Source organism: Apus apus, chromosome 5, assembly GCF_020740795.1.
Source record: "Apus apus isolate bApuApu2 chromosome 5, bApuApu2.pri.cur, whole genome shotgun sequence".
In the NCBI taxonomy this organism is placed as follows: domain Eukaryota; kingdom Metazoa; phylum Chordata; class Aves; order Apodiformes; family Apodidae; genus Apus; species Apus apus.
This window is the reverse complement of record NC_067286.1, coordinates 63853212-63871743: the sequence shown is the minus strand read 5'-3', so window position 1 is coordinate 63871743 and position 18532 is coordinate 63853212. Positions and strand designations below refer to the sequence as shown.

Sequence of the window (18532 nt, the reverse complement as noted above, 5' to 3'; positions counted from 1 at the left end):
GTTCCTTCCCCGTGTGCTTTAAAAATGAAAGGGTGAAGAGTATCCTTAGGACAAAGGTGTTCTTTGGTAGAACTATCCCACCACTGAGATTTTCCCGGCTCTATGGAAGCTTGAAATGAACTCGCACCAGACAAACACTGTGAGGCAACTCAACTCTCCGTGGTGTTTCTGAGCAAGGTCTCTCTCGTGCAGCTGTCCCAAAGACCTGCAGAGCTGCCTCAGAGGTCCGAGGACTAAAATGAGAAGTCAGCTGGCTGGTCACTCCACAATCCGCATTGCTCTCCTAGATAACACGTACAGGTGGGTGCTGTGATGCATACACAATGAGAATGATCTTCTGCAGAGGAGGAATATTTATCTCTATTTGTTTATTTACCAGTAACTGGTGGTTGTGCTGTCCAAAGGCACATTCACAAACCCCTTCTTCTCTCTACCTCTTTATATCCCTGAAGATCTGGGATACAGACCAAGGGCTGAAGCACTTGCAGTACACAGGTGGCCAATTTGCAGGGGCAAGACTTGTATAAACTTTAGACCCTGCTGAGGCTGAGCCGTGTCCAGGCTGGAGTGTCAAATGCTCACATTCACATTTTCTTACCCCAAGCAGCCCCCCTTCAGAGCCCACCAGCCACCTTGCCATCTGCCTGACCAACTGGGCACGAGGTGGCCAGCCTCTGGTTTTCAAGCCAGACAACCCGTGAGTGGTTCAGTGGTGACTGGCAGCCAGGCTGTGCTGGAGCACAGTGCTGGGCAGCACCAAGCTGGGAAGAGACTTCCACTGCTAAACTGACTGCATTTCTCTGCTATCCCCAGACCTCCCTTTCCTCCAGCTGCATGTGGGAGATGCTGGGTGGCTCCCAGTCTGCAGGATTGAGAAGAGTGGCCAGCCCTAGTTCAGGCTCTTCCCACTGACTGCCACAAAAACTGGAGGCTCCTTTACTTTCAAGATATATCTGATAAGGTGTTGTTTCCACCAAGTCTACCACAGCACATCTAGGTATCAAATAAAGCATAGTTTATTTGGCATAGACTGAAATGAACTGCAACAGAAATTTATGTAGAACAAAGCCTAGTTACACAAACTGGAACAAGTGCAGTTAGAGTCTCAGTTACAATCTAATGACTAAACAAGGTAAAAAGTACATTTCAGGAAGTCTCCCAGTCTTGTCCTTTTCAGTCAGAGACGTGGCTTGCTGATGAGTTGTACCTTTTATCTTTTGAAGAGATGTCAACACAATTACAGCTCTATTTTTCAGTTACAATGAATTTGGTTAGGAAATCAGGACAGATTCATCTACAGGCTGCTCTTCAAATACTGTTTGTACTTCAAAGAGCACTGGGAGCCTGTTTTAAGGCTTTCAAAGTTGAATACATGAATCTTATGCATCCAATAACTAACACTTTGATACCTGTCAAAAGAGTAATGAGGGGGTGAGCAAGCTTTATCAAACTCCAAAACCACACACTAGGCTTTCTCAACCCTGGCTGAAATATCACAAAAACAAGAAAAATACAGACAATCCCAGACTAACTTGAACAAATACAAATGATACTGGTCAGAGTCACCGTGACTGGCCGGTTCAGCTATGAAACATGCAAATCTGTTGTGAGAGACTCCACAAGAGCAACCAGTGAGGTTTTACACTAGGATCATGAGGTTTTACACTTGCAGATCATGCCCAAAATGCCACCGTCTATAAAACCAGACCAACCGTTTCAGAATGTGCCATTAGAAATGCTTGAACAGCTAAAAAATGAGTTTGATTAAATGAGGACTTTCCTGGATTCGTTTTTTATGATTCAGCAAATCACCAGTTATCCATGTCATTCAAAGCAAAATAATTTTCAATTCATTATTCTGCATGACAGTGTAGTGACCTAATAGTTATTTACTCCAGTTACTCCCCATAAATATTCATAGTTTATTTACAGATTTCTCTAGTCTTTAAGGGTTTGCAAAGGTGAAGCCAAAATTACCTTCGGCAGTGAATGAGGTAAGTTAAGGGAAAGTGTTTGCTCTATGACATCTGCACCTGGTGCTTCACTTTGTTTTTCGTTTAAAAGTCTTTGTAGACTAGGAGTTAATAACATCTGAGAGTTAATCACCAATCACTGTTACCTATGGAGAAGTAATTTCAGTCCTAGAAAACTCATTTTCTTGAAACCACAAAAATGACATGGCTCTCTTAATACTGCTGATCCAGTAACAGCTGATGTGAACTGGTTTTTAAGTTGTATCCATACACTTATTTTTTATGACACTTTAATACGGTTTCAGAACTGAAAAGCTGGATTTCAATACCAGGCCAAGAACAAGGATTAGTTTTGAATGACAATGCAAAGTGGATAAAATGCTAAATTCTGCCCAAGTCTGTTTTTCCTTCCAGACCTTCGGAACAACACAGAACTGCAGCTATCCCTGGCACCCAGCAGACACCAGGGAGTCATCGCAGGCCGAGGTCATCCCTCCAGCGTGTCTCCTGACAACCCCGCTCCTCGGGTTGCCAGCTCAGATCAAACTGCCCTGCTGGGTCAGCAGAGCCCTCAGACAGGCCAAGCCCTTGCACCAACACACTTACCTGGACTGCTTTATTATAACGACCTGTGAAACTTCTCCCCTGCCTTTCCCAGGGGAGCAATCACAGCTGTCGAAGAGGCACCGTGTGCAGTGCAACTTCAAACCCTTGCCATTCCAACCTGTAGGAACTGCTGCTGTATCTGCACAAGGACTGTGTTTACTGACATCAAAGCTAGCAGATTAATGTGAGGTAGTAAAACCAGATGCTATCATGTAGTCAGACTGTATTTATATTTAATGGTACCTCAAGAATTGTAACCAGTGAGGAAGACAAAAGAAACCGATGTGACTCTTCAATGAAGAAATAAAAAGAGAAAGAAATATGCAGGTGAGGGAGAGGGCAAAAAGTGATCAAAAGCTTTTATATAGAATACTGGTTCTTATCATATTTATTTATACTACACATCTGGGGAAACAACCATCTCAGACAGCTGTCTGACAACAGAAACAAAAAAGCTTGTAAGCTCCATTACCACTACAGGCTCCCCCTGGAATAGTATAAATAAACTATACGTCGTGGGCAGCTTGATACATGATACTTTGATTCATTAAGGATGATCAGGTACAATTTCCATTTCATGTCACAAGGCTTATCCCTAATTTATGAAAATAAAGCATATAGATTTTGTACATTTATATATATATATATATAAATATATATATATAAAAAATACAGACTGCCAGTCAACTTAACCACACATGCACACACACGTATAGTGTACACACCCACCCAGTAGCAACATGTTTGATATCAATATTATATTTTGTGTACACACACCCTACATCGAGTAGTAAATAAGACAAATCCCTTTTATGGCAATTCTGCAGGCCAAAAAAAAAAAAAAATCCATACAAAATATTTTGTTGTACAAAACTGCATTTTTACAAGATCAACCAACATGGTAACATACCCCTCAATAATGCACTACAACCCTAAAGGAAAAAAAGAATAATCAAATCTTTATACAATTGTAAAAAAAAAAAAACACAAACAAAATTGTAAGCTGCTCTGCAACCTTCCTTTGCTAAAAGTTAGATACATTACACCGTTCTAGCAGCAGATTAATAAATAAGGATTAAATAGTCTATTATACAAAGCCATACTGAATGGCAGATTTAAAACCAAAAAGCTTTGCAGATACTTTTCACTTCCTACACAAATCTTTTTAATTAAGAATAAGACTCAGTATAAAACAGGGGAACTGCCAGCACTGTATCTACAGAATATAAAGAAAACCCAAAGGGAAGTGAAGTATTTAACAGTTTATGGCACCTTTACTGCAAAACATTTTCAAAGGCTCTGTTTCCCTACAACTAATGAGTAAAGGGCTACTTATCTCATAGCTTTTATTAAGCAAACTCGATACAACCAACCACACAGTGGCAAGAGACAGAACCAGCTGTTCCCAGCTGCAAAAAATGTATTGATTTCCACCCTAAACCAGCATCATGTAGGTGTCAAGAGAAGAAACAGTGAGTCACTGAGTTTCCTAATGCTCCTTTTGTTTCTCCGGGGGCGAATTCACTCTGCTACTGGCACTGGGTTCATGGTGCTTAGTAACTGTTCTCGTGTCCAGCCAGGATGTAGAGATTGCTGTGGGCAGTCGGGTTTTCTGTCGGCCTGCTTTCCAACACCACCACTCTGCAAGCAAACACACACAGAACCCAGAATGGTCAGTGGCAAAGAGGAAGTATGTGGTGTAACTACTGAGGAGGAACACAGTGCTGACAGGTTTCTGCAGGCTGGAGGGATAAAGGCTTTTTTCCTAAATATCCTGGGTGTTTTATTCTTTAATTCAGTGACCTCATTTTCCAGCATCACTTCTGATAAAAACACTAAAGCAGAATATACACGAAACAGAGAATGACGAGCAGCTTCTTGAACCATAATCTGCCCCTCTCAACCACAGACACATGCAATGTGTAACAAACCCCATCCCTATCAACATCTTCCACCCTGAAATAAGCCACGTTCTCTGCTTCCACTGGGAAGTTACCTCAGAGCAGCGTTGTCAGGAGACACATCCCTCCTGTCATCTGCAGCCCCAGTATGTTTATACCTCCTACGTCCTGAGATAAGGAGCCACCGATTCCATCAGCCACGAACCTAAACAGTTCTGCTCCCCTCTAAATATTTATCAGCTGATGGGTTCACAGGGAACACTCAACCATCCCAGCCTTCATCCTGCTCCTCTGGAAAACCCATCTCTCCCCATCCTGTCATGCTCACAGCTGTCTTCTACATGCTGAACCCTGACAAACATCTCAGCAGCTGACATGGCCGGGCCTTTGGCCTCCCCTCTCCCAACTGCTTCTGCATTTCTCTGTATCAGTTCAAATGAAGTCTCACTCTAAATAGCCTCTGGCCCTGAACTGGCCCTGCAACTCCATAGCTCTTAAGTGATCTGAGCCAGGAAGATGCCACCACATCTCATTTACTTGACTCTGCTCCGTTTCTGCAGAGATGGAAAAACACAAAACAAAGGATTTGGCAGTTCGGTGAGATGAGAACGGAAGAAAATGGCTCATCTGCAGAACTGCATGTAGCAGGAGGACTTCAACCTTATCTCCAGCCCCACAAAGTGCTTCGTACTCAGCTGTTACTCAGGAATGCATGTCTTCTATGAAAGTGCAAGCTGAACCAGATGAGATGCTGCCTCCCCCCACCCCTCTGGTGTGTTCTCCAGCCCAACACAGGAACAGAAGCCACATGAAGGCACCAATTCCAGTGTGCCAGAAAGATTCACTGATGGTGGCACAGCACAGACATGGACTAGTATACATGGCACCTGTACCACAGGGGACCTTAGCAAAAACTCATTCCTGCAATAAAATGTCCCCTGCTCTGCTGGGGTAACAGGGAAGGACATTGCCACTGCCTGTCTGCACACAGGGAGCAACAGGGAGACCAGGCAGAACAGGCACTGCCAGAGGCTGCCCCGTGTTTGTGTTTCAGATCCTGTCAGCAGTGCCATGGATCCTCAATTCCAACTGCAGTGACTGAGGAGAGGGGGTCCCTGGTGGCTCGGGCAGAGACTTCAGCTGCTCCCTGTGCAGGCTTCTCCTTCTCTGCAACAGGGCTAGCACACCTCCACTCTCTGGACAGGGGATCCAAGAATGTAAGGATTATAGATTACTTACAGAAAGCAAGTCAGAGCCAGGCTTCCCAAAGGCCAAATGAGGGAGCAGAAGATCAGGAATTAGGGCTGATTTCTTAACTCATTATTCTCTACTTCTTCCATGTAGCACTCTGGCTATCTGAGAAACCTCAAGTACACATATCCACACATGGAGACTGGGACAGAGCCTGTTAAGATTTCAAACCTGGAGGCATCTGCACCTCTCCCCAGCCTCTGTAGCTGAAAGGAATCACCTGGATGTTATGGGCAATGGGTGGATTAAAACCTGTATGTCATGTCCTTTGCTATTTCCAGACCTTCAGAGAAGCAAAGATAATTTTTAAGTAACTAAGCTGCCAAGATAACTCCCCAGGAAAGTCCAAGCCAGCAGCTTTCCCAGAGTGCACTGAGCATCCCAGTGCCCAGGGGCACCTCTCATCACTGCCTGTCACTGATCTCCTCACCCTGTCTCTGTTCACTCGTGCTTATGTTCACACCTCATCTCTGCAGTGCAAAGTGGGGGGTCACGGGGGCTCTCAGTGATAATTCTGGACACAAATGCAGTCACTAGTTACATTTTTGGCTACTGCAGCCAGAAACCTGCCTCCCCCGGGAATTCCTATGGAGAGATCTGTGAAGCCAGTTCCAGCTAGAAGCTAGAAAGCTGGGTTAAATAAAATTAAAGGTTTCTGTTTCTTGAAGGTGATTACCTGTCTGATCCCAGTAAGCGGAAAACCCTGGTTTCATCTGATATCTCCTGCGTGACCTGCAGAAAAATGGGAGACATTTAGGTCCACTTCAGTGGCAAAATGAAATGTATTGGTTTGAGTTGGAAGGAAAAAATAAATAAATCAGTCTCTTCAAAAAATTCAAATACAATTTAGTGCAAATTACAGGACTGAATCAGATAAATTGATGCTAAGCAAACAAAGTTTTAAATGTAATAAAATACTACTTATTTTAAACAGTTTTTGTACTGTGGACTGTTATATGTTGATCAAATCTTTGTCAGCAAAGGCTGACTAGCCTTCCCCTGCATCTTCACAAGGATGCCATCCAAAAGCACAATGTTCTTTTTGAAGAAAGGACACTTAATAAAAAGGAACACTTAAAAAAGAGAAAAAACAAATGTGTCTTATTTTTTTTAAAAGGGATGGTGGCAACTCGAGCTTTTCATCCCAGATCCAAGTAAACCAAATGCTGCTTATACCAGAGCTGTACTGGCTTGTGCAGAGCCAGGTCAGGAGTCTCTTGGACGTTCTTAGAAACAGAGCTGGCTAAAGCACGTGTGTGAGCTTCACCAAGAGCAACACGTGAGGAAAAGCATTCAGAAGGCTGAAGCAATGACAACATGGAGCACCAGCTTCATCACTAGGGAAGCAGCCGGAAGGGACAAAGGATCAAGTGGTAAGTAAGGAGCAGGAAGAAATGAAACCTGGAGAGCCTGGGAGATTACTTACTTCATCTGACTTAAAGCTTTTGCCCTGCATGCCATGTTTCCAGAAGGCCAGCACACTGTCCTGAAGGCACACTGCAAAGGAGAAACACATCATCAGACCTGAGCATGGCTTAGCTGAACCAAGGACACCTGGGTTTCTCACCAGCACTATAATGAGAAGCCTGTGGAGAAAGTACATGGTGAGACTTGGACTCCTGGTAGAACTGAACTCCAAAATCAGTGCAGAAAACCTGTCCTGCAATGACCATTTGGATCTGAGACACACATTACTTTTTGAAGTGCAGTTCACAACACACCACTCAGCCATTCCCTGTGTGCCAGGACAAGATGGGCATCTCTGGTTTTCCTTTCACCTCTATTTTCTGGATCTTTGTTTTCCTAAGGATCCTGGAGAAAACAGCAGGATGTGTATAAACAAGCTGCCAACCTAAACACTGTGGGTTGCTGGAAATTACAGATCATTTGAGTTATTATATTTACTTCAAAATAGAAGTATGAAAAATAGGAGGAGTCTTCCATTCAGGGCCATGAGAGAACACAGAAAGCTCTGAATGATGTAATTAGCAGACTGCAGGGAAGGGTGGATGAAGAACCTGCTGTTCTTGAAGCAGTGGCACAGAAATGTATTTTACACATTTTACATATTTAGTTTCCTAAATCCTACTTCTTTTCCTTTACTATTCCTTCAAGCCACATTTTGTAGCCACGTCCTAAATACAGAGAGCAAAGACATTCAGAGTCCTAAGAGCAACATTTGTCCCAACAGCCTTAGACTCATCTTCACCTGCTCCTCCCCAATCCACCCTGCAATCAGAGAACGAGGAGTTTAATACCCTGAATTCCCAAGAGACCACTTGGCGTGTAAAGAACCACTGACATTAAGTGCAAGACCTGGGGAGAAATGAAATGCTTCTGTCTAGGAATTTCCCCCAGAGTCCAAGGAAAAGGCCATGGCTTAGTCCTGTTCTGCATGTGTCAGCAGGAGATGTTGTATAATACAAGTACAGCAGTCAGAACACGTCAGAATTTAGGGAAGAATCAATGGGTTGATTAAAAATCAGGATGGGTCTCAGACAGCTAAATAGAGATGCTGTATAAAAGAATGTGCACTGCTTTCCCAACTGCTGCTCCATACAAAATTCCTATGTGGAGAATCTTCTGCCAAAGGGAAGATGCCTGAAGAACCCAGAAATCCAAGCTGTATAGAACTGCTAACAGAAGCTACTTGTGTCTTTACTAGTTTGGATTCCAGAGAGAAGTTCAGCTTCTGAGAGATGGAATTATTAAACTTACGTGAATTAGATACTTCTGAGAGCTGATTACATCAGAAAGACTTGCTTGAAAATTACAATTCAAGTTTTAGAAGCAAGGCTGCTGTCCTCTGGTAGTCTAAAGACAGCAGCCTGTCCTCTAAGAATCAGATCCAAATACTGTTACCCTGACTGTTAAAAAATGGATGTGCTACCACTTCAAATAAAATCCTAGCTTTTAGAAGACTAACACAAATTTATGCAGTACTAAACCATTTTTTCCTCCCCAAAGGTTCTTCTCAGTGCTATGAAAATGACCAGAAACTAGTCAGCCTTTTTTCCACCCAAATCATGATACATCTTACTTACATAAAACAGAAATGACACCAAATGGAAACAGGTGCAGATTGGACACACTGTCTGGCACCTGCTTTGCTTTCTCATGTCAGTGGAGACCAAGAGACAGCTCATGATTAAAACCCTTCAACACTCATCTCTTTAAGTTCTCAGTCCTTGGGAGACAACAGAGAAGGAAATCACTTACCCACTGACTCAATGCAGAAATCAAAGCTCAGCTCAGAGGCCAATTTCTTGCTTGACTTCAGTTTCCCTTGTAAATTCACAATTTTCACAAATTCTCAAGAAAAAAAAAAACAACACAAGTATTAAAACCCACTGCTGAAGAGGATTCCTGATGGCTCTAAGTGTGAAATACTGACTTCATCTTTCAGACACAAAAAAATGCCCAAACCAAACATCTACAGCATTTGCCTAAAGTGAATCCAAGAGCATCCTTCTTTCAAAATAAATACAGAAAAGCTTCTTAGTATGTTTTTAGACTCTACTAACAACAGTGCAGAATTGTGAATTCCACACATTTGAGGTATTAACCTCTGATGCATGAGACTTAGGTTTATAATGACTGTGTAGGATGGAGTGTCAGCAGTTTGTCCTGCTGGCAAAAACAACAGCCAAATGTAATTCTTTTTTTCCATATAAATTTGAGAATTCCTTAATGATTTTAATTCTGCATTAGGTTTTATTTTGAAAAGAATCCAGACATGACAAACACGTGAAGAGGGAAAGTGAAATCACAAGAATCAAAATGAAACCCCACTGATCTCAACTGTATCTTTTTGGAAAGGTTACAAGACAAATTAGTAATGGAGGGAGAAAAATTAACTTGGGGTGGAGTTAAAATCAACAACTGTAGCAAAACAAGTTTTGCACAAGGTGTATTAAATTGTTACTTACTGTCCAGGCAGACTAGGACAGTGTCTCTTTCCAGCTGTGTCACATGAATGGCATCTAACTGCTGATTGCCTTTGAAAAATAAAACAAATTCTTTTAGATCCTGTCATAAAACTGACCTCAGCCTCCCCTCAACCTGTCACCAACTGCTACAGCCTTTTCACTATGCTATGAGTCATTTGCAATCTACTGTATCTGTTACTCTTGTCCATTTTTTAAGGCTAAATGATCCCAGAATGTTCTGGGAGGAGTTTCTTTAGGAAGAAATTCTTTGCTGTGAGGGTGGTGAGACCCTGGCCCAGGCTGCCCAGAGAAGCTGTGGCTGCCCCATCCCTGGCAGTATTGAAGGGCAGGTTGGATGGGGCTTGGAGCAGCCTGGGCTGGTGGGAGGTGTCCCTGCCCATGCAGGGGGGTTGGAACTGGATGATCTTTAAGGTCTCTTCCAACCCAAACCATTTTATGATTCTATTATATGAGTCCAGGACCTAAGGAGAAGCCCATCAGGTCAAAGCAGGTATTTCATATGGAAGCACTACTGTTTAGTGGCATAAATACACTTTATGCTACAGTTCAGCAGAGCAAGTCAGCTTCCTGCATGAAGAAGCACTTCAATGAACAAGAAGAATAATCAAGGGAATCTTTGCTCCTAAAAAACAATGCTATTTTCCCATAAATCCACATGTGGACAGATTATTATGCTGATATTAAATGAGATTTAATAGTTTTTCTACTTTTTATTAGTGAAGCTCTTAGTCCAGCTGCTAAAAAGCAGTATGTAAATGTAAAACAGAATATCCAACAAAGCCAGCAGAGAAAAGCATCTGCCAAGATATCAACTGGCTTTTGAAGATCAAACAAAAACCTTCTAGTTATTAACAGTCAGCTGAAGATGACAAGCCTCCCCCAAGGGCTGGAGGACAGACAGGAATGCATTTATGGGAGACTTTATGCAGGGAAGAAGGGGAAAGAGGAGGAAGACTGATCCCAGGAAAAAGTATGGAACCAGAAATGAGAGCCCAGTCAGCAGGGTCTGCAGTCCTGTGTAAGGACATTTATAATAGGTGTGTGTAAAAGTCTTTGAAGGACAGTTTATACTGAAGTTGGCAGGTCACCACAAGGACCTGGGATCAACGTCAATCTGCTTTTAGAGAATCTGCATCATATTCCTGAGCCTAAAGGGTTTCCAGATGACTTCTGAGGAAGGGACATGCAACAGCCACCAGACAAGAGACCTGCCACAAGATGGACCAACAGTCCTACCTGCACCAATTTCTGTAAACCACGAGGAAGCAGAGTTCAAGTTGATTGTCTCAAACTGAACGACCTGGTTTGGTTCAGTGCCCCTGCTGATGGCCACACAGACCATTGGGTACTCCTGCTCTGGTATCACCAGCATCTCAAACACATTCAGAGGGCTTGGCAAAGGAAAATCAAAGTGCTAGGGAAAAAAAAAAACAAAACAACAAACAGACACAAGAAGGACATGGGTAAAGTTTCTTTTTCCCTAGAAATAAGAATCCTAAAATAACCTGCACAAGGTAGGGACAGGAGAATTTTTCACTGCTACCAAGAGTGCTTTTTTAAGGCAGCATCAGCTGTGAGCAACACTGTGTGCAGAGGCAGATGCTGGTCTCTTGTTGCTGGTGCTGGGCTTGATCCAACACTTGACTGATTTCAGTCACAAGGTTTTCTTAGTCAAAATGTGTCAAGCCAGATTTTCAAGTGCTCAGAACCCACAAATGGGACCAGACTGGGATGTACTTTCCATTCCGAATTCTGGCAAGGTTCTTTCACCAACTGCATAATGATGAAGAGAAAATGTTCCAAACTAAAATGAAATACTTACCTTTATTAACATGAATTTCTGCATTGGCTCATACCACTGGAGTAGAACAATTCCAGACTGCAAAGCTCCACACAGGTACTTGTGTCCCGTGTATGGATTTCGTACTACCCCAAAATAAACAAACAAAAAAACAGTAAACAACCCTTGTTAAGTGCTGGAAGTTCAATGCATACTTGAAAATAACCCTACAGGTATCTTAGCAGATAGATAATGTAAGAAATACCATCAGTTTCACACTATCTGTCTCTTGGCTTCCCATTCAAATGTCCACAGTGATTAATCCTGTGCTACATTCCAGATAAATGCAACACTTCTTATAATTAATAACCACGAGAATTCTTTGAGCCCCAGTAAAGAGACCACATGCTGAGTGACCAGAAAAGATGCAACACCTTTTTCCTGTGTTGTGTGATCAGGGGGAGTCAAAGGTCCAGCTCAAGTTGTGATTTAGATTAAAAAAAAATCCCAAGCAGTGAAGACAGTCCAAAACTTCTTGTGAGCTTTGACAGAAATGCAATAAGATGATAAAAGGTTTGAGGTTTGTTTTTTTAAGCTCAGTTGGATACAAAACCAGCCTGAGATGAGGAATAATTTCTAAATATGCCCACTCTAGGCACTTGAGATGAGCCAAACAGGATATCCCAGGTTGCAATTAGGTACTTTATCCTCTGCTTCAGCATTTTTCAGTGTCAAGGCACAATTTCACACAGCACTGGGGCTGGTTTTCTCAAGGACAGGTATTCTGTAGGAAGCTTTCTGAAAGTCACTGAAGCCAAAGACAAACCTGTAACTTCAAAAGCTATAACTGTTTTTGTGCACTTAGAACTTGAGCCATGGCTTCACTCCTCCCCAGACTGACACCACTTTCATGAATGTCCAGGCCTTTCTTTGTGGAAAATAACTCTTTTCAAGTTATCCTTGCTAGAAGTTGGATTTGGGCCAAACTGACAAAGCAGAGAGGGTGTTTGTGCTTGTGCAGCTGCTCTGGGGTCCTGTCACCAGTGTCACACCCCCCGGCAGGCTGAACCTCACAAGAACCAGCTGGCTCTGCTGGCAGCCTGAGGCCCTGATTCCAAACGTGGACTTAGTCACCAGGAGTTTCCCTCTGGACCTTGCTCTAGGCAGCAACATTCCTGGGTTAAGAGCTGATATGAGACCCTGGCCCAGGCTGCCCAGAGAAGCTGTGGCTGCCCCATCCCTGGCAGTGTTGAAGGGCAGGTTGGATGGGGCTTGGAGCAGCCTGGGCTGGTGGGAGATGTCCCTGCCCATAGCAGGGCGGTGGGACTGGATGGTCTTTAAGGACCTTTCCAACCCCAAACCATTCCATGATTCTATGAAAACTGCTTTTCCAGGGAACATCATAAAGGCCCCAGTGTCAATTCCAAGGCAAGCTATGCACCCCTGGGGCACAGCATTCAGAAATAATGCAGCTGCACTGGTTTCTGAACAGAACCAACTACAACTTCATTAAAAAGAATGGAGTTTAAGACATGCTCAATGACAAAGGCCAGGAAAAAAACAGGAAAACTGAGCAGCTCCTCACCTATACAGCATTTGTGGCATCCTTTTGTATCAGGGATCTTAGTCGTTAAGGCAAACTTCCTGGAATAACAATTATGAAAAAAAAGCATCAACAAGAGATGTCAAAGGCCCTTCATGGTATCAATTCAACAGCACAAACAGCATTTATGGGAATTTTCACTTGTTAATAATTGTCTATGGGTGAAAGATTTGTACCTTGGCAATATTTTGTCAGGAAACCTATGGGTTTGAATATGAGCAGCTAATCCTGTTTTTTTGGCTTGTTCAAACAAAGCTATTAAATTATGGGAGTAGAGCTGGAATGTTTTCCCTGTAAGAGAAAAGCACAGTTGACATCACACCCATGACTCCAGCAGAGAATTGCACTTTTTAGAAAAATGTAGGAATAGCAAATTACCTTCTGGAGAAAGGGAGCATGTGTGGCAGAGAGTTCAAGTCCAGTGATGGAGAAAAATAAAACAAGACAACTTTACTAATGTACATAAAAAAGACATGGCATTCAACTCAAAGTTCATTTCAGTAACACTCAAGCAGCTCTGAAAGTTATTTTTATATACATGTTTTTAGAAGGCTGTAATTATGGACCAACAGTTCCTTATATCAGGACATCTTTATCTATTAATCAATAAAATGGTGTTAAACAAACCCCTGCATGTTCAGGAGCACAGTCCTACAATTAGTCTGCAAGCCACAGTGCCTCTGTTTTCTACCTAGAACATCCTATTCTAGCACAAGTCCTGACAAATGTACTTTTTTTAAAGAATCAATCTGCTGGACCAGAAGAATTCCACAGCCACCTCATCCTCCTTCAAATTGAGACTGTGTTTGTTTTAGGGTAGATTAATTCTCTGAGTCTGGTTCACACCAAAGGTGCTGCCAGGTTACAATATGCTGAGAGTGATCAAACACTGCAGCTGCATCTTGATAATGCACTTATGTTAATCCTCTCCTAATTCTGGTCTGACACATGCAAGCCATCCTTATTGCAAACTCTTCCAGCTCAGGGACCAAAGAGAAGGACACTCCCTGGATTCTCCAGGCACTTTCAGTCAAACCCTTGGCAGAGGCAACTCTTTGATGGATACCAGGAGCTGAGCTTTTCCAAACTAATTACGAAGGAATCAAAAAAATATGGTGGGACACTGCAGACAACTGGCCCTACCACTTGTAAATGGTAACTTTAAATGTTTCTGTTCATTTTCCCTCTGTTGATACATACCTGACAAGGACATTAAGGTGTTATTGATAACATAGAGCCAAGTGCACTTCCGGGGAAATAACTGCAGAAAGAAAATATTCCCATGAATAGAATCATACAGGAATTTTCAACTGTGGTTTCCTCTGCCTGCTCCACCTCCACCACCATTCCTGCAGGGATTGACACTGGGCAGTCTCAGCTGCAACTACAGTTTCCCTTTTAATTCACTCTTTGGACCCTTGCTTGGCCCTTTTCTCTGTCTGAAAGTTCTCACTCATTCTCTCTTCTGACCCTAAACTTCCAGAATTCAGCTTTAATTTGTTGTTTGATTAGCAGCACAGAGCCAAAGTGGCAAGACTGGAATACCAAACATAGGAAGATGTAGCCTGCTCAGGAATGACAGCCAGAGAAAGAAGGATAACATTATTACAGAAGCTTACTAAACCCTGTGAAGTCAGAAGAGGAAAGAAAAATGCATTAGTATTTTCTGAGCAACTTGATTTACCACGAAATCCTCTATTTTGTGGGACCTGCCTGCCTGTGTTAGCATGCTGCTGTGTAAACTGACAGCTCATGGAAGCCACTGGGACTTATTTTGGTTCCAGGGAGACTCACAGTGCAGCTAGACTAGATTTGAGAAGATTTTCAAGTTAAGAAGAATCTCTTGACAACCTGAAAGGCCTTTTGGTAAATTTTGCCTCTTTCAAGTTTTGTCCTCTAGGGTGATGCTCCCAGGGAGGACCCTCTCCTTAAGCATAGATCTCTGTGCAGCCCTTGCTGTGAAATCATCCTTCTCATGGATACACCCATCCTGCCACCTCTGCTTTCTGACCTGTGCCATGTCTCAGCTGAGCTTAATGCTCTGAGAGGCCTGAAGTGCCTCTGTGACCTTCTTCAGAAACCTACAGGTGTGAATCTCCTTTTCAGCATCTGCCAATGCCTCCCTTCTAAGAATATTCCACTGTGCCTGATTCTAAAAAAATCAAATTCAACAATGCAATGAACTGGCTTTGGGAAGGGTTAGAAAGCCCAGAAAAGCAGAAGCAAATGTGTATTTATGGTGTATTTACTGGCAGTAACGATGCCAGTTAAATTAAATGGCTGAGGGCTTGGGAGCATCCAGTGGAGAAGCAACATGCCATCTAGTGGAAAGAAAAAGGAGAAAGGGCAGGAAGTTGATTGTCTCCAAGGAGAAGAAACATGTTAGTCAAGAACTCCTTTGAAAGCAGTATTTCATAACCAGCAACAGGGAATTCAGGGAGGTAGGGGAGCTGTTCATCTTTGGACTTCCACTGGTGGCTTTGATGCCAATCAGTTCATGCCACAAAGCTTGGCATCCCACCCATCCTCTCCAGTATCAGACTGGTTTTTGTTTCATAATAGCCCCAAAGCTATTTCTGTGTGTTCAATACACCACAAATCACCTGTTCCATTGTTGCTTCGTGCAGTTCATTCAGATTCAAAGTATAGATTCCTTCTTCCGTGCCAAAGATAATGTACTGATCTAAAAATGTAAGAGAAATGGATTATTCCACAAGCTCATGACCACTCTGGCAACAGGCAGGTTTAAAAAAAGACAAACCTAAAATAACTTTACCTTTAGTATCTGGATGTATCCATGATGTTGCACAATTAATCTTCAGAGGGCAACCATCAAAGACTTTGGAAAAACACGCTCCCATCTGAAAAACACCAAAACTGAAACCTGCAACAAGTTCACAGCATTAAAGCCTTTATCTCCTGGCTCTTGGCCACTCAGCACACACTTGGACACCCTCTGCTCTCTTCTTTTCAGCCACAAACCTCCTCTAACAGGCCTCGATGCAAAACATTTTTATCTTCCCCAAAAGCTACAATGCAGCCTTCCAAATCTTTCCATAGCCTTTGGATACATTAAGAAACAGAATGATCCAAACACTTTTTAAGTACCTATTGGGTAAGAATAATATCGAGTGCTTATAAAACTGGCATATGAAGGGAAAACAAGCAGAGGTGCTGAATTAATAACACCCTCTCACATCACTACCACCTCTCCCCCTTTCTCCTGACCAAGCAGGGACTGCCACTGGAGAGCACAACTCCCAGGGCCAGCAAAGTCTCCAGCCCTTCACCTCCAGACTGAATGGTGCAAATACCATTTGTTTCCTTCTTAAGAAAAGGAAACAAATCTTGTGGATTCATTACAGGAAAAATAGCTGGCTGTGAGATGCAGAAAATCACCCCAGATGAGCTGGTGGCTTATTCTAGCATAAACCTGCTGACACTAGGGAGATGCTACTGCAAATGAGGCTTCTTACCAGCACCTTTGGGGTTGGTGGCAAACCATTGATGGCTGGTTTCTGTGGGCAGAAAGAAAGAGCATGAAATACCTCCCATGCACAGATGTGAAACTAGTTAGCTAACGTGAGAGTGACACCAGCCTGAGAGCCACAAAACTTACAGGAAAATCTCTTTTCTCTTTTTTCCTTGGCAGTTGAGGGATTTGTCCAGACCCTTCTGCATTTTCTTCAATGAGTTTCAGCATCCCTTCCCCATTTCCTGAAAAGAAGCCCAGACACATTTTGTACCTCACTGGACACAGTGAAGCAGAAAATATTTTGTTGTTTCAGTCTCTCTTCTCCCGTGTCTAGCAAAACTGGAGAAGTGAGCTCTGAATGCCCACACACACATCTCAGGTAGCTGAACCCCTCCAAGGACAGCTGGCCACTGTCCTGTGTGCTAAGCTACACAGTAATAAACTCATAAACATTATCTAAACAGTCCTTGGGTCAAACACAACTGAGAATAAAGCTGTGCCAAGGTCCTTGCAGATGATCCTCCCTGCACATTCCTTGTTTTTAGGCTCTTCCTGCGGGCAAGACAGTAATGGCATTGACTGGCTGATTGTCCTTGTTTGGGTGAGAATATTTCCAGCATGGGGCAGGGCTCTAGAAGAGCCAGCACACCTGTAAAAGGAAAGCTGCACCTTGTGGTCACCTTGTATGAAATAAATTATCTACTGAAAATAGATGAGTCTAGAACTGATTTTCTTTTACAGGATGCAGGTCACCTCTAGGAATGTCGTGCTCTTACCTAAGTCACTGTATCTGGCTGTGAGCAACCCTGGGCTGCTGATGCTGCTGGTCATACCAACAGGGGAAGCATCAGACTGTGGTCCACAGACAGGGATGCTCTGTCTCCTGTGAGCTGGTGGGGCTCTGCTCTGAGGGTCTGGGAAATGTTTTATTGTCTGGCATTTCTCATCATCCGGGAGGTTCTCCTCAGGGTAGCTGCTTATTCTTGGCTGCAACAAACCAAAGAGGTGAAGGTTACGTGGGGAATGGCACTGGGAAGCAGAAATTTCAGACAAGTTTATCAAGTCATTAAGGCTGAAAATGACCTCTGAGATCATCGAGTTCAACCATCAACCCAACCTCACCATGCCCACCAAACCATGTCCTGAAGTGCCATGTCTACATGTTTTTTGAACACCTCCAGGGATGGTGACTCCACCACTTCCCTGGGCAGCCTGTGCCAAGGCTTGGCCACTCCTTCGGTAAATATTTTTTTCCTAAGATCCAATCTAATTTAATAGTTTAATTCAAGTCAAACTGCTGCTACATTAAAAAAAAAAAAAAATCAGCCTTTGAAAAAAGGCATTTGACAGCAGAATATTTTGGGAGGTATTCTTTCTCTGATGGCAGATCACAGCAGCAGGCAGATGCTGAACAGGAGGAGATCCCAGCCAGCATGTTCTGTTCAGAGGGAAAACACCTACGAGTCACTTTGTCCAGGGCAGCAAAAAGGCTGGGAGGTCCCAGAAGTTGAGACCAAACAGACTGCAAGTCAGCATCAAATGTGAAGCTGCATGAAGCCTGCCAGCAAACAGAGTTCAGCAGAATTTCTAACCTGCTGAGAGCTTCAGACAGCAGTTGCACAAGTGGGGTTTGCCTCCTGAAACTCTTAAACCCCACCATCTCTTACCTTAGGAGGTAGTGGAGGTGGCCCAGCTCGCTTTAGTGTTGATCTACAATGAAAAGGTGCAGTGGTTGTCTTAGGTAAACAAAAAACGTGACTTGTGAACACAGACTGCAAATAAAATAAGACTAACTAGATGCATAGAGAAGACAGATCACAGCTGTGCATGAACAGAGTTAAACTAGAAGTCTAGAAGTGGGGGAAAAAGCACGTTAATCTTGTTAGAAGTGCTGGGTTTTGATAAACTCATCTTCTTTCATAAGTGCCAATGTTACAGAGCATTCTGTGGTAAAGAGTATTTGAAATTAGCAAGTAAATACACATTCAGGGCC

At 43.0% G+C, this 18532-nt stretch overlaps 1 protein-coding gene across 2 annotated transcripts in view; it reads right to left on the bottom strand.

The window, feature by feature from the left end:
- Positions 1-994: 994 nt before the first annotated feature.
- MAP4K5 (mitogen-activated protein kinase kinase kinase kinase 5) overlaps positions 995-18532 on the bottom strand; it is a 67292-nt gene continuing 49754 nt past the window's right edge. For both annotated transcript variants that reach the window (XM_051621139.1, XM_051621140.1), the window contains 16 exons: positions 18207-18249; positions 17316-17526; positions 16684-16781; positions 16541-16582; positions 15841-15925; positions 15668-15747; positions 14265-14325; positions 13241-13355; positions 13047-13105; positions 11504-11607; positions 10918-11095; positions 9661-9729; positions 8951-9043; positions 7158-7228; positions 6408-6463; positions 995-4220 (listed from right to left, as the gene is read on the bottom strand). In XM_051621139.1, coding sequence (XP_051477099.1) covers positions 4133-4220; positions 6408-6463; positions 7158-7228; positions 8951-9043; positions 9661-9729; positions 10918-11095; positions 11504-11607; positions 13047-13105; positions 13241-13355; positions 14265-14325; positions 15668-15747; positions 15841-15925; positions 16541-16582; positions 16684-16781; positions 17316-17526; positions 18207-18249 — 1453 coding nt within the window. In that variant the 3' untranslated portion in view covers positions 995-4132. The remainder of the gene's footprint in view (positions 4221-6407; positions 6464-7157; positions 7229-8950; positions 9044-9660; positions 9730-10917; positions 11096-11503; positions 11608-13046; positions 13106-13240; positions 13356-14264; positions 14326-15667; positions 15748-15840; positions 15926-16540; positions 16583-16683; positions 16782-17315; positions 17527-18206; positions 18250-18532) is intronic.